The sequence below is a fragment of the Gymnoscopelus microlampas genome (assembly GCF_963454915.1).
Source record: "Gymnoscopelus microlampas genome assembly, chromosome: 1".
NCBI lineage: Eukaryota > Metazoa > Chordata > Actinopteri > Myctophiformes > Myctophidae > Gymnoscopelus > Gymnoscopelus microlampas.
Window position 1 is genome coordinate 27,633,081 of NC_139962.1, and position 16,908 is coordinate 27,649,988.

General features: G+C 42.3%; 1 protein-coding gene across 5 annotated transcripts in view; it reads right to left on the bottom strand.

Annotated features, from left to right (window-relative positions):
• plekha7b (pleckstrin homology domain containing, family A member 7b) overlaps positions 1–9,563 on the bottom strand; it is a 102,974-nt gene extending 93,411 nt beyond the window's left edge. For all 5 annotated transcript variants that reach the window (XM_084057245.1, XM_084057246.1, XM_084057243.1 and 2 more), the window contains exon 1: positions 9,468–9,563. In XM_084057245.1, the coding sequence (XP_083913371.1) occupies positions 9,468–9,547 (80 nt within the window). In that variant the 5' untranslated portion in view covers positions 9,548–9,563. The remainder of the gene's footprint in view (positions 1–9,467) is intronic.
• Between the last annotated feature and the right edge of the window lie 7,345 nt (positions 9,564–16,908).

Sequence of the window (16,908 nt, forward strand, 5' to 3'; positions counted from 1 at the left end):
TCACAAATTTTCACCATTGAAAAAGAAATAGCAGATCTACAAGCTCATAGTGCGGCACTCGGTGCCGCACTATGAGCTTGTAGATCTGCTATTTTTGAATAGCCAAAGTATAAAATAATGGTTATAGCTAAAATCTAAAATGACACAGATGCGTTCCCGGATTGAATGGGTTAAAACAGATTTAGAGCAGGTCCAATACATTTCTAATGGAGTTGGTTGTCCACCACACAGCCTCTTAGGCAGCTCACTACAGGGTCTCTACACAACAAGGTGGGACATAAAACGACCTATGCTGCTGTTCAGATGTTGAGATTGGGTTGTCCTGTCTCATGCCTGAGGGAACCTGGAAATAACAGCCCCAAGCCACTTTGATATTCACAACAGCAGCCCTGCAGCGCAGATGTCACACAGAGGTGACGTTTCCTACAGAATATAAAGCAAGTCACTTAAAGGAGTTATAAATATCTCAACTCTGATTTCCATATTTTGGGGATGTCATAATAGGCAAAATGAAATGAAATTCAAACAAATGTAATAAAAGATATATACTATTTATATATTTAAGAGAATTTCAAAATATCTCAAAAATAGCAGCTCTACAAAGTCACAGCACGTCGCACCGTGATGCATTTTGTGCTATTCATCATGTATTTAGGTCTTAAGTGCTTTAAAAGAAATCTGAATCTCAGTGAAACAGTAAAAAAGGGCCATTACTTCATTTATGGGAAGTAGAATCCAGCAGAACCACTTACAACATCTTTGTTCCCTGGACTGAGCAGTCAGCATTAATCCATAACATCTCAATAGACATGACCTATAAATGTGATGTTGAATAGAACATAAATGTATCAGAACAAAGGTTCCCAACGTGCAGGCTGTCGGTAGAAATCCCATGCAGCAGTCGTCACTTGCCAATACTGACTGAGCATTTTTAGTGCATGTGTCTTCAAGCATAAAAGAACTATCAACTAGCAAGGGGGTTGTACACAGGACCAAATGAATGATCTATCAGAGACATGACTCTCTCATCCTTCACCCTGTGTAAGTACTGCAATCTACATAAACAGATTGAACACACACGCTCACATTTAGCATGCTCACATTTAGAAACTCAGGCTGATCTTAACCACTTAAGCCCTATATAGTCTGTCTGACAAATAGCGAAGATAGCCGATCTACAAACTCAGTCAAAAACAGCAACAGAACAGAAATACTGTATAACCTTGAACAGAGGTCATCATTGCTGGCACAGGCTGAGACCATTTTAGATGGAAGTTTGTTAAAGAAATAAATCCAAACATTGGATAGACCAAGCAGATGAGAGTTCACACTAAAATTGTAAGAATGAACACAACAGTGTTTACTTTATATATTTATATCGTATTGTTCTATGTAGACCAAACTTAAAGTTGATTGTCATATCACAGGTCAGGTTTACACATTCAAAAAGTGTGTGAAATTCTTTGTCGTACAAGCTCCTATCATTTGCAGTTTTTGAGAAAGGGGAAAAGAATAGAGATAGAAAGAAAACTAGGAAAATAGATAAAAAATATCAAATATATTCCTAATATGAGTACAAAAAAAAATCAAAACAGGAATAGTAGCTGTTAGCCTTTGTAATGCTAATAAACTAAGCTAAACACAACAGCATGTTGGATATCTGCTCGTATTGAATGCTAATATTTTTCTAAGTATTACATATGCCGTAGTAATCATTGCTATAGTGTTTGTTTAGTAACAGGGGTCTCCAGCTCTTTAGTAAACAGAAAATACATTTTCGGGTCAGGATACCAATTTCATCCAATCAGTAGAGAGAACTCATACAGGATACAGGATAAACAAGTGAAATAAAAATTGATGAAACAAACAGGAATTCTATAAAATTGAAGATGACAAATTGGTTCTCTCTCCCGATTGGATGAAATTGGTGTCCCAACTGAAACTATATGTTCTGTTTAAAGAGCTGGACAGACAGGGAGACCCCTGTTGCTGAACAAACACCCTACAGCAATGATTACTTACTATTACTACTATACTATTTTTCCTCAACTCAACCGAAGCATTAGCAAAACTTTCCACAGAGGTCATGGAAGGGAAAGGGAAAGTTGTTCTTGCATTGGTTTCCTCCATTATGCTTGGCTGGAGAATTAGGGAAAGCAGAGACAAATGGACCTGATGGGTGGTCAATGAAATGTAATCAATGGTCCTCTCCTCACAGCGAGTGCAGCCAGCCCGGTAGCACAGGTCACAGCGGTGTGTGCAGCACAGGTCTAAGGTGGACAGGACAGTGCAAAAGTCTTTGTCGGAGCTGCACCACACACACCAAAGTTCATCAGCACACATGTTTATAATTCAAACAGCCAATCCAATTCATCTTGGCCAAGGCAGACGTGCATTTTCAGAGCATGATTATGTCAATGATAAATCACCCGACTGTGTTCCCGGGCCGGCTTGGTCAATAGAACCAACGTGGTAAACTTTAAGTTCCTATTTGTTGGTATCACAATGAAACACATTTTTCAAGGTTTTAAAGAAAAAATACCATAACATTTATATATATATATATATATATATATATATATATATAAATATATACAGTATATTTTTTTTTTTTGGGGCCCCAGGCAGACAGACAGAACCATGGGTAAATGTAGTTTAGTGGGTGTAACGTGAAGGCTGGAGGTGTTGTTTAACCCATAAAAACCTACAGCATGTTGCTGCATCAGTGGTTCTGAAACTTTTTCATGTCAGGGACCCCCAAAATGATATGTATTTGGCCGCGGACCCCCATCTCAAAATATGTTATATATCTTTACCCCCAGAGGCAAAGAAATGTTTGCTTTAAAAATACATATATTAAAAGATTTGCACACATTTTCACAATTTTTCTAAAATAGCAGATCTACAAGCTCGGCGAGTGCCGCGCTATGAGCTTGCATATCTGCTAGTTCTTAAGAGCCAAAGAAATCTAAAATAACAGATGCGTTCCCGGTCTTAAAGGGCCGGAAGCACACAGGTTCACATGGCAGAGCAGCCTGTTAAGAGGCTGTCCTGTTGTTATATCGTTATAGGGGAGCATAGGTGAGCCATAGGGCTCCGGCCTTGTCACTTGTGACATTACCATCTATAACCTTTGGCATGAATTATTTATTATTTCAGATAGCTATTTTCATACAAGCGAAATATGAATTAGGCTTCAGGGGACACAATGATGCAGCCTCTTATTGTCCCAGATCACTCATATCAGACCAGAGACTGTTTTCCCACATCATTTAGAACGCATTCCGGTTTGTCGTTACTGTCGGGTGGAAACCTCGTATAGCCTGTCTACCTTGTATATCCTTTTCAGGAAATGGGCCGAAGATTTTGAAAATAGACAATCTACAAGCTCACAATGCGGCACAATGCGACACGTTGTGAGCTAGTAAATCGGCTATTTTCATTACTTCAGCTTGACACTTACATGGGATAAGGCATTAAGTGACAAATAAAACATAAACAGTTGAAATATGGATATTTCTCCATATTTTCTGCCCGACAGCGACGCTCTGCTCTGCTGAATGCGGCATTGTCAAAGGCACATAGTACACGTAGCTATGCTAATCCAACATGCCATTACAGTACGTGAAATGCCTCACAGCGAGTAACACCCAAACAGCAGAACTACAAGCTCAAAACGCATTGCATCGTGAGCTTGTAGATCTGCTATTTTTGGCATGTGACGCCCACGTATGGTGAAGTATAAGTCCAGCTCAATACCCAATCCTCTACAGATTCAACCAATGGCAAGGCACGTAAGGGGGGTAGCTTCATTTCATTGTGCCTGAGGCCAAGGAAAGGGGTTATCTATATCTCGGGTAATCCCTGTTTTCCAATAGCATTTCACGGCTGGCATGTTACTTGCTGACACTTATGTCCTCAGGCAGGGAGAAGGGGAGATAAAGAAGAACCATTCGATCCCCTAACAATCATTCATTCTATGGAACCCCATGCCGTGAAACACGACAAATCCCCTTACAACATGGGAGCACATTATCTTGTTCTGCTCTCACACTGGAGCATTAAAAACACACACAGACACACACACACACAAGACATATTTACTCAAATGGGTTTAAATCTGTCTAAAATGTTCTATCTCAAGAAACCTTGTATGTACAAAACTGTTACTTTTCAGGAAATGGAAAAACAGAACCTGTGTTCCAAATGGATCCAATATAGTTAATAATTAGCTACAAGCATTGTGAGCTTGTAGCTAATAAATGTAGATCGGCTAATTTTGCTAATACTTTGCACTGTCATACTACAAAGTATAAAATAGAGCATTAAAAAAAATTAAAAATATTATTTATGTCTTTCATTTCAGGATCACAAAGTAAAGATCTACAGTAATTTGTCTGGTACTCTCTAAGTAAGACACTGCGGATATGTTAAATCATTTTCTTGACATATTAAGTCAGATCAGTGTTTGTGTGTGTGTGTGTGTGTGTGTGTGTGTGTGTGTGTGTGTGTGGTAAATACCCCATACTGCACAGTTTCGAGAGAAAAGGCTTAAAACGTATTCAAGAACCATAATTACATTCCTAGCCTAATGTATATTGTTCAGGCTCCATTAAACAAGCTGTGAATTTTAAGGTCCTTGTACTTGAGCAAAACACACATAATACAAGGAAAACTTGATTAGTCTGCTGCTTTGTGCTTCCGTGAACTGAACTTCCCAGAGGAACTGTTATGTATGTATATAGGCTCCACGATCAAGGGAGAGAGCCTGTATAATGTTCCATGCTTTCTCCTCCATGTAGAGTTTACTGCCGCATACTTGTTATTTTACCTCCTCTCTTCTCGCTGTCTCTATAACATCCCCTAGGAGCACATAATCAAGGTAACATCTCTAAAACTTCCTATTCAGCGTCAAGACTAGCACACACTCACACACACACACACACACACACACACACACACACACACACACACACACACACACACACACACACACACACACACACACACACACACACACACACACACACACACACACACACACACACACACACACACACACACACACACACACAAAGGAGTCTGTACTTGGCCCCTTCCTTTTTCCGTCTCCACTGAATCTACAAGCTGATCTATATGCGTTGCGTCACCTTGTGAGCTTGTAGATTTTTTACTTTGGCTGAATGTTCACCAGTTTTTGCTGAACAATTTCACCTATTGTGACGTGTGCAGAATAGGGACAATAGGGTTCATGAGGTTATACCCTATATACATACACTGAGTAGCAAAACTAGCCGATCTACAGGCTCACAAAGCATCGTGGTGCTTTGTAATGCTATTTTTGCATTGGAAATGTTTGACTTTTTTTTTCCAAATCTTCACCTATAATGACATGCCCAAAATACTGCAGGGACACGGCTCCCTAAATGTGGCTAAATGCACCCTGGGGGTTTACAGTGTATTCTTCCTCATTCATGCACTCATCTTTGATAACTCATTTGACATTGAGACACTGCATCTCCCACTCATCTCTTCCTTTCTTCTCTTTATCCAAAGCACTTTCCTCTCCTCTGTTCCCCAATCTCTATCCCTTCCTCTCTCTCCTGGCCGTGCATACTGAGTCAGTTCTTTGAGTCGTGTGTGTGTGTGTGTGTGTGTGTGTGTGTGTGTGTGTGTGTGTGTGTGTGTGTGTGTGTGTGTGTGTGTGTGTGTGTGTGTGTGTGTGTGTGTGTGTGTGTGTGTGTGTGTGTGTGTGTGTGTGTGTGTGTGTGTGTGTGTGTGTGTGTGTGTGTGTGAGAGATGAGCTCTCAGCTGGGAGGAGTGAGCTTGCAGTTCTCATTACAGCATCCCTGAGCAGACACAGGGCCCAGCAGTCTCTGAACACACGTACCCCAGGGAGGTAGCACCACACATGGTTAAGCCGACGCTCTACTCTATTACTGCAATGCTCAATGGCAACAAGACACACACACAAACATACACACACTCACACACTCTCTCACACACATGAATGCACACACAGGACCTAATGACCCAGTACTCGGAAAAGCATGCCAGTGTACAAAGTGTTCCGGGGTGCAGTTAAACGCTTTGAACATGCTCCTGTTTGTCATGTATCGCAGAGCATTAGCACTGGGGGGGACTTTATGTCTGCTTTAGTTAAACAACACAGCTTTCAAAACACTGTCTGTGGCTCTCTCTCTATATTATGTTGTCCTTGTGTGTTGTAGACCAGGGGTCGGCAATAGGCGGCCCGCGGGCCGAAATTGGCCCCCCAGAAATAATATCTGGCCCGTGAGATAATTTTGAGAATTTAATTTTTTTGAAAATTTTTTTTTTTTTTTTTTTAGAAAAATATTTTTTGATTTTTTTTGGGGGGAGGGATTTTATTTTTATACAGTATCAGACCGATAGTCTCACATATAGGCCGCTATTATATCTATTATGTCCAAATACAGAAACTATCCCCGCCTAAATAATGACTATTACTCCATGTTGAGAGTGGGTACATCCACACATGTCCGTAAGCTAGCGTGCAACGGTACGCTGGCTACGCTACGGTAGCCCCGTCCACTCCCATGTTAAAAAAAACCGGAACGGTACTTCCGGTTTTAAACTTAACATGGGAGTGGATGGGACTTCCGGCGTCCGTACGGTAACTTGACGGATATATGTGGATGCACCCAGAGAACGTGTAACGTGGGCGGCGCTCGCTCAATGACATGTTGCAGATCAGACACATTGGATCATGCACTCATAAACACGATGCATTTTAAAGGATTTATAACATTTTATAGCTAGATTAGAGGAAAATGGAGAAGAAAAAAAAAATCACCAGAAAAATTGCCTGTGCTGATATTTAAACCGGAAAAAATGTTGATTTATATTGGTTAAACAGAACCGAATTAGACCCAAATTAGACCCGAATTAGACCGAGTTAGACCCGAATTAGACCCGCACATGCACGCGCGCTGCGCGCGCGTGCATGTTCGCGGGGAGGCCCGGCCCGCGATGGAATGTCTGGGAGTGATATTGGCCCTAGGCTTATCTCAATTGCCTACCCCTGTTGTAGACTATGTCATAATCCTCTGATACAGTGATTCTCAACTTTTTTTCATTTGAAGGACCCTCAGTTTGACATGCATTAGGCCCACGGACCCCCAATGTGATAAGATTATTACCTCTGGGACCCCAATCTTAATGTTATTTTAACTCAGAAAGTGTACAAAAGTGTTCATTTGGTTCCAATTGTACACTTTCAGAGTCAATAACTCCTCAATGACCCCTTGAGGTCTCTGTACCCCATGTTAAGAACCACTGCTCTAATGGAATGTGCACCTGCACAGGAACAACACCATTTTATCATCATTCACGATAGATACATTGTACAGTATGATTTAAAATCTGTGTCGCTCTGTGGACCTAGGATACACAGGCTATTACATGCCACTTTGACCAAGGTAATGAAAGAGACAGGTTCAGTAAATTAGGAAGGAGAGGCTAACATTCCCTTGGCTAGTAGTGTTACAGTATATCCAGGGGCTATTTTAGGTTCCCTCACGCTGAGGCTGAGGAAAAGTTAAGAGGCTTTTAAAGTCAGGCATTGAAGCAGCAAGCTAAGCCACATCTGGTCCTGAAGTCCAACTGGCCAGAGAAATGAGAACAATCCCCTTCCTTGGAATTTCTCTCCCGCACCCAGGTCGATCTAAATCACAATCAGGGGAATTTAAAAGGTCATCAAGAAAGTACTCCTTTTTGCAAATGCCTCAACCGTCTGTTAGATATCATCATCATCACAGCTATTCTGGGAGAAGTGAATACTCCCTGGAAACGCACACGTCTCACATTTAAGGGAAACATGGGCCTTGTATTTCTCCATGTACCTTCCATGCACTCTAATTTTTCAGACTGAAGTGTGGGCGAGTCGGTGAAAGCAGACGTGAACTAACTATACATTATTTAACCAGGTACAGAGGGAGGTCATGTCTTTGTTAACTGCTGTTTTGACAGACTCAAACCAGGCCACTTCAATCTGAAAAATGAGCATACCATGACAAGCGAAGCATACCAATGAACAGCTCTGGCTCTGAGCCGCTCATGTCACCCTTGGTCAAAGGAGAGATGGACTGGTCTTGGCTAGGCCAGGAGTTGGCTGGGGCCAGATAAAAGTGGGGCGGATAGACCAGTGATGCCCGAGCCAGATCAGACCTTATCGAGAACAGAGGGCCAACAGGCCCCATTTATCAAATTTAAAACAGACATGGCGTACTGGGCAGGATTAACCTCCCAAGAGGTTGAGTGATGTCGATCTGGAACGTGTTGGGGAACAACAGCAGCTATATAACCTGCAGTGAAAATCAACTAAATTCATTGTAAGTCGGGCTGAGCTGCCGTTCCCCTGTCATCTGCTGCTTGGAGGTCAGAATCTGTGGTCTGGCGTTGTCACTGACTGTCTATGGAGGGGGCCCTCCACATGGGGGGCTGACAGATGAGAGAAGCAGCGGCAGGAATGATAAATGGAGTAAATAACCTTATTACCATGGCTGACTCCGAGGCCCCGAAAGAATGATAACAAGCTGCCAAATTCATTTCATATCCCCAAACATGGCATATTTTAGGACTTGAACTGCTTCTAAACCCATGACAATACTGTGTGAACGATGGACACCACACTATGCTCCAAAGCTCTACTCACCAGGTGAGGGAGAGATGAAAAGTGCCATTACTCAAGTCAATGAGGCAAGAAACAGATCACTTCAGCAGACAGAGTAATAAAATAGTCCATTAGTGTATGAGGAAAGCGTGCAATACAGCAGACGTGTGTGTGGGATGGGCCCGACACAGTAAAAACCCCAGTTAGTCTAACTCTGAGAGTTAAATTAACACTCTTTGCTGTGAGGCAGAAGTTGTGTTGAGGTGTACCGAGGTGACCCAGGTAAGCATGCAAGGCATCACTCTTGTCTTTGTGACACAACAGCAACCTGGGCCTCTGGACAGCGCTCTAATACTGTCCCGTACTGTTTTAAACAAGCACAATCAGCAAGAAAGCGCCGTTCTACTGACATCAACACAGCAGCCAATGACCTGTGATGAAGCATCATGAGTTCCTCCTCTCTCTCCCCCTTTCTCTCTCTCTCTCTGTGTCTCCCACCCACCCCCCCCTCTCCCTCTCCCTCTCCCTCTTTTTCCCTGTAAAATGATTAAGGATCTTTCCACGGGCATTTAATGCCTCTAATAGTCCATTTTCTATTACTCTGCCACGAGAAAGGACGATAAAACACAGGCATTCGCATAAATATCGCTGTCTGCCAATTTCCTGTATGCAAATGCTTAACAGTAAGCTGCATGAAGCAGTCACTCTTCCCTGCAGCAGTCGTCAAGCTCTAGCAAACACAGCGTTTAGAGCAGCTACTGAAGTAATACATAACAATATGAGGGTCCTCGGGGAGAGGGGCTGGGATACACACCTGGGAGCTGCACAGTAGAGCGACTGCCTCTTGTGAGGGGCGTGTGAGGAGGAGGAGGAGGGTCCCCGCTGGCCCCACATGCTAGTTAGCTGTAGGTCTGCAATCAGCTGGGCTCTGTGCTGTGCTGTGCTGTGCTGCGCTGTGCAGCACACTACGCTTCCTGGCTCACAGTGCTGCTGCTGCTGCTGCTGCAGCTGACGTCTTCCTCCCAGCCCAGTGGCGTCGATTCATTCAAAACATCCCCCTTCCCGCTTCCGCTGTACCCGGCGCTTCCATTGAGAGGGAAAAGCAGAGGGCGGGCCTAAAAGACAAAACGTCCAGCCCACACCTGACAGCGGAACGCCTATAGAGAGGTCTCCCCGTATCGGCAGGGGTTGGGCTTGGCGTTGTGACGAAGCAGGATTAAGCACAGACGCTTCTGCCACTGCAGCAAAGGGAAACAGCCACAGGGAAACGCTGTCAGGACGCACAGCGAGCCAAAGAACTAACCTGTGATGCCCTTGTTCATTTTCTTCTCTCACATATTTGCTTCCCCGAATGTCTCTCTCTCTCCTTTCTCTCTCCCTCTCTCTCTCCTCTCTTTATCTTTCTATCTTCATCCCTTTCCCCTGCACTCCTCCACTCTCTGCTGTGTGCATTCCTCAGCAAAGTTGTGACGTCAGAGCCCCTTCCCTGGGCTTGGCATCCTCTCTGCTCCATCCCTGCTGCACTCAGGGAGGCAACACACACACACACACACACACACACACACACACACACACACACACACACACACACACACACACACACACACACACACACACACACACACACACACACACACACACACACACACACACACACACACACACACACACACACACACACACACACACACACAATAAACGAAGGGGAAGGGAGGGAGTGCTGAGAGACTAAGAGGAATTAAGGTAAGAGGAGAGAGTGAGAGAGAGAATGAAGGGCTGAGAATAAAGAGAGGTTAGACTGAGGGGAAATAGCTAGATGGGGTTGGGTGAGGTGTGGCCCTAGGCAAAGGAAGTACGATCCTTCATGTCCTCAAAAGACTCATTTCTATCGGGTCTCACAACAACCGTTTCACTCTATAAAGATTATAAAGATCAACTGAAAACACCTTTCTGGTGAAAACACATAACTTATGTCGATCAGTGTGGTCGTGCAACAAACTATAAATGGAACTTGGTAGGATACTCCACGAGACTGATGACCAGCCCAGGTCATCATATCAACACATGAGAAAGATTGAAGAGGGAGCTGGGATACAGCTGAACGATGGCTTCTTAAATGAGAATAACATTCCAAAGCAAGCCCCCAGCTTTACACAACATTTTCACACACACACACAGAGACACACAGAGAGAGAGACACACACAGAGAGAGAGACACACACACACACACCATCTCATGCAGGTTAATAACCCACGCAAGCCCTGTTTTATACGTTGACTATTCAAAAATAGCCAATCTACTACCTGCAGCTCACAATGTGTCACATCACCACAGAGAAAATCTTGGAAGAATTTTGAAAAACATTTCCGCCTATAATGCCCAAAACAGAGATGCCAGGGTTAATGTGGTTAAACATCCATCTGGCAGCGTTCCCATCCCACGAGCCTCATATCTCTGCTATGCCTCCTCATTCATCTACACTGTCCACCACATCTCATTAGCATATCCCATGAGTCACACACATTCATCCTATTTAACCCTTTAAGACCGGGAACGCATCATCATGTGTCATTTAGATTTCTTTGGCTATTCAAAAATAGCAGATATATAAGCCCATAGCGCAGCAGCTTGTAGATCTGCTATTCTTTAAATCGTGAAAATGTGTGCAAATCTTTGAATAGTTATTTTTGTTATATTCAAAGATTTGCACACATTTTCACGTTTTTTTCCCCTAAAAAATAGCAGATCTACAAGCGTGCTACAAGCTTGTATATCTGCTATTTTTGAATAGCCAAAGAAATCTAAAATGACAGAGATGAGTTCCTGGATTGAATGGGTTAATACTGCACATGCACAATGTAGGCTATCCCAGTTTTACTCTATTCTCCGGGTTTAACCCCCACCTATCCTCATTTACACTCGGTTCTTACCTGCTTTGCTGATTAAAGCCTAAGTTATACTTGGTCATACGACAGCGTCGTTCATAGAAAATAACAGATTTATTCCAACTAAAGAAATCGATTCATGTGGCTTTTGGGATGGACATGGGAACGGCATGGCTCCAGTATGGATGTCGGACTTGACTGCAATGTGCATCTCAGACCATTTGGTTCTCAAACCTTTTCATGCCAAGGACCCCCAAATTGATATATATTTGGCCACGGACCCCCATCTGAAAATGTTTTGTGCCAGGGACCCCAGAAGAGAAGATTTATGTAAAAGAAAAAGAAAGATTATTCACAATTTTACAAACATCTTACAAAAGCCAATGTATAAATAGATAAAGTGGTTAAAATGATTGTGATATTAACACATTTTGATGGGGACCCCTGGGGGTTCCCGGACCCCACTTGTCTGTCTCAGACTTCATGGCTTCCATTATAAAATGTTAATGTAATATTTGTGGAGGTACTTTTGTGGCATTATGCATACAAAGTGCTGATGAGTCCAGCAGTTTGCTAGATCAGCTCCGGACACACAGACACACACACACACACACACCACACACACAGACACTCTCATTGATGGCCAGCCTCTTGCAAAGCCACGCGATAAAAGCAATTTTGGGGGGTGAAAATTTCTACAAGCAACATTGTATTGCAATGAATTGTGAATCAGGCTTTACTATGCAGGAGACTAAAACTAGATTGCTATGTCAAAACATAAGGGATGAACACGGTTACATTTAGTACTGTATAATATCATTGTCCTGCTAAAAGTAAGACAAATAATTAATCAGGCGCCCAGGTGTTCCTGTGATTATTACAACCAAATACCGGATATACCAAGATAAAACATTACATGCGAGTGCAGTGTTTCCATTTGCAGTGGATGAATGTGTAAGGGGAGATCAAATAATATGCTTGACGACAGACGCTCTGATTAGACCATTCGTCTTCTGTGGCGCATAGAGGCTGCAGTATTTGAGGAAACTGTTCATTTTGTGCAATTGCAAATCAGCAGATTCTTGGAGGCATTGATTAATGCTTGTCATTATCAAACAACATCAGACATGTAACAGACATCACAGCCCCAAAACGGTTTTGCTGCTGGTAGTAAAAAGTAGTCATCCATTCACTCCCCTCATCCTGCCTCTCCCCCAGCCCATCTGTCCAGGCCAGAGGTCACTCCCAACCAAAGTGTCACATTCTGAAGGTCATTTCATAACTGCCTCCATTGAGAGAGCGAGAGAGAGAGAGAGAGAGAGAGACAGACAGACAGACAGACAGACAGGAGGGGGAGTTCAGCGGCAGTGCTCTTCTTCTCTGCTGCCAATTTGCATGTCATTAAAGGTTTCTTAAAGGGCTGCTCAGAGTCAGACCTCCTACATCTCCCACTTATGCCTTAACAGAAAAAGGTGATGGTCTGTGGTTTTCTATTGCTGTAGAATAGAGATACATTTGAGCAATAAAAATAGATCCAATGATAAAATCAATTTATTGAAATCAAGCCTAAAATGTATTTGACTGACATGAATGAAAAACAGAAACATTCTTTGCAAATGCATGATGTTGCCATGTCATAATAAATAGCCATAATACAGAAAATTAAGATTCATTTTAGACTACAAATGACCTAAAGTGTGCCATTTTACAAAACAACTATTCAAAAGGTGAAAATATGATCAATGACAACATGCCCAGAGCCAGTAACATGACTCTCTAAATATGATATAATATATAATATATCGCTATTGATCTGTTTGCAGAGGATACTTAGTGCATTGGCCATCTATCATCCATGAGTACAACACAGATGCTAACGCAATCAGTCATAATCACACAGGTCACCTTTCAAGCAGTATTGACCACTTAAGCACAATCTTTCAAACATAAAAAATAAATAATCAAAACATAATTTCTAAATAGCCGATCTTAGCTCACAACATGTGCAGCGTGACGCGTAGATTTCTAAAAAATGTTTGAAAAATAGGTTGTGAGGTTTAATATCTGGTATTTTAAAATCATTTTCTAAAAGTTTGCCTATAATTACACGCCCAAAATAGGGTCACCAGAGTTAAAGTGGTTAAGTAGACATGTTAAATGAGTATTTCAATAATTTCTTATTGCAAAATAGCCCTTACCATATCAAAGGCATCTTAGGCCTAATTCATACTTTGTCGTACAAACGTGTCACCCGGTAAAAATAACACATTTTCTACGGAATTTAAACAAAAAATCTGTTAACTAGGCTTTACCTTTGTGTATTGCCTGTTTCTATAGGTAATACGGTATGTTCTATCTCCTCTTCTGACATCTCTGCACTTCACCTACTTTACTGACCTCATAATCCTGGGTTAGCTAGCTCCTGTACAAAATCTCAGCCTGCTAGTTCACTACTCACCAGAATGTATCCCGATGTAATCAGCCTCTCAGACGGTTTCAAACTGTAAAATATCCAATTCGGGCACAAATCTCAATGGCTATCAGGGGAGAGAGATCAACCACCAGGAATACACAATAGCACTGTCCAACGCTGCTTGACTCGAAGCATCTGCATGTGTTGAGTGCACGTAGAAAGCTAGGTTTGTGTGTTCTGGCAAGGGTGCAGAGTGCAACATCAAGAAAAGGATATTACTGCTGTTTCAGCCCCCTCTCTGCTCTCTGTCCCCCTACGTAACACTGTCAGCACCTACTTAGCTCTGCTGGGTCTCTGCAGGGAAGGGCAAATGATAGTGATCCATTGTTTTAGTCACTACTGTATGTGGAGGATGGAAGAGCAGGAACAGGGAAGGGTTAGCAGCATCCTCTGTTCAGCAACCATCCACCCCCGCCCCCACCTTCCCTCTCAAGTTACCACAGATGGGCGGTCGTCTACACCTTATCTTGTCAAATTAGCAAAAAGTGCTGACCTTGGTCTCCACATGCAATTAGAGCTCGCCAGTCTCGACCAGAGCCCTCCAACCATGAAAACCTGAGTGTTAATTTAACTCTGACAGAGTAGAAATTGACGTTTTTCTGTGCTGCCTCACGAAAGGATGGAGAGCGGGAATGGGAGAGAGACTATGGTAGAATGAACTTGAGAGCTGAGGCACTGGGTCAATAGGCCACAGACAGACATATAGATGACAGGAAACGAGTGTGCGAGGCTGCTTTATAGGCTACTGTTTGGTCAGTGTTTTAAGATGGTCATGATGGTTATGATGATAAATGGTCATAGTTGATATTCAACTATGGCTCCAAAATATGGGGCATATTCACATAGGCATGGATGGACATTTCTCATTACAATATTTTATTTAGAAATAGTCAAAGTCAACATTTTTGTCAAGTACATTTTATGGGAATGGAACAGTATGATAAAATGTGTATAATCTTGATTTGAATAGATTGAAGCGTACAGAAAACCTAAAAGATTATAACACTGATAAGACTATATTGTTTGTGGTGGCACTGCATCACAGAACATGTGATAATCTGTATTAGCTCAGCAGTAGAAATGTTGGTGCCCGTGTGGGGTACCCAGGTTCAAATCCCACAAAGATCGCAGCTTTAAAGGCTCCTACACTTATTCATTGAAGACGCTGACAGCATTTGACCTGATCGATGATGTAATGTGTAAATAACCAGAGAATATGGAAGGGGTTGAAGATTCAACAGCAATTCCTAGAAGGATACACAGATCACAGCAGAGCATACTACACTGCACAGTAATGGTTCAGTACACTTAAAAATCCTGTTAATGTAGCCTATCTATTTGTAACTGAGAGTTTACAAATGGAACCAACCAAATGGACCCGCAAGGATCCATTTGTACACTCTGAGACTTAGAGTAAATAAACACTCAGGATTTTACAGTACACAAGCACTTACTACAACTCATCAGAGGATGATTCATAGAGACAGAGATGACTTTACTCTCCCTCTACAGATATTTCACAAGTCTTTAATGCCCCAGGACACTGCCATGGCCCCAACTCTGTGCTATTTGTCCTCTGGCCACACTCATCTCAGTGAGTTAGGGAGGAGCAGAGTTATAACGGACGCCAGAGGGAAACTAGCCACAAGACAAGTAGCCACTGCTCACCCCAGCCATAATTACACACATAAATTATAGCAATCAATAGACAGCCCATTGTTTGATCAGTCTGAAGCCTTTGTCTGATGTATTACTTATTATTCCTGGGTGTGTGTGCTCTGAACAGGACAGTGATATACTCACAGATGTGTTTCTGACCGGTGACACGGTCCTTCGGTTTGAAACATTCAATAAGTAAACAATTGAAACTCACAACTATACATACTCTGCACAAGTTTTGCTTGGAAGAGTACACAGTTAACAATAATAATAACTACAAGACCCACGTAGCGTAGAGGAGTGGAGAAATCAATTGGATCATGAATAAACAATTTAGTGTCTTTGGTCTGAAGCAAATTAAAATGGAGCAGTTGTGAAAACTCTCAGTTATGTGGTCGATGTGCTCAATGAATACCGCAGTGAAGGAAATTGCCCTGACGACCAGATATATGCTCTCACCAGCATTGACCAGACAAGGCTGTTCATTTGTCTTTTTCACACTCAATATCCTATTAATGGGAGCAAGCTAATTCAATCACGTAATCCACAAAGAGTAACACCCTTCACAGTCCACAGACTTAATCTGATGCTGACTATAAAACTACTGAATTGAAAAGTACTATATGGGTAACTGAATATATTGACACAGTGACCATTTTGCATTTTACTTCATATGCTGGGTTCCCAAATAGAAAAGTAGAAAAAATTAGGGAACATTTTTGATAATTACTAGTCTAGTCCCATAAATGGAGAGGGGGGGGGTATATTGTATATTCACTTAAGGATTAATAACACATAATTGTAGAAGACAGCAAACGCTTGATCTTACTTTAAAGATCAATTGAATTATTAAAGTTCCTTATGGCCTAAGGGTGGCATTAGAGGAAAGGTCATAGGTTCTCAAATCAGTAAGGTTCATACTGAAATGTTCACATTAGATTATGAGATACTAGACCATACAAGGTCGACGCATCCGTGGGGGGATATGCGCACATGATCTGGCAACCCGGGAGGCAGTTCGTCCCATAGCTGGGCAGCCCCGTAACCATGGCGACAGTGTTTGACACAAAAACGCTAATAAGAAGCTGAGATGTGATGAAATCGAAAAACGGGCTTCACAGTTAAGTTCAGATGGTAATGGTCAATGGCTGTGTGCAAAATCAGAGCAATTGGTCCAGCCAGTGAGGAGAACCGGGTTGCTTCACCTACTTACTCACTCACTCACTCACTCACCACT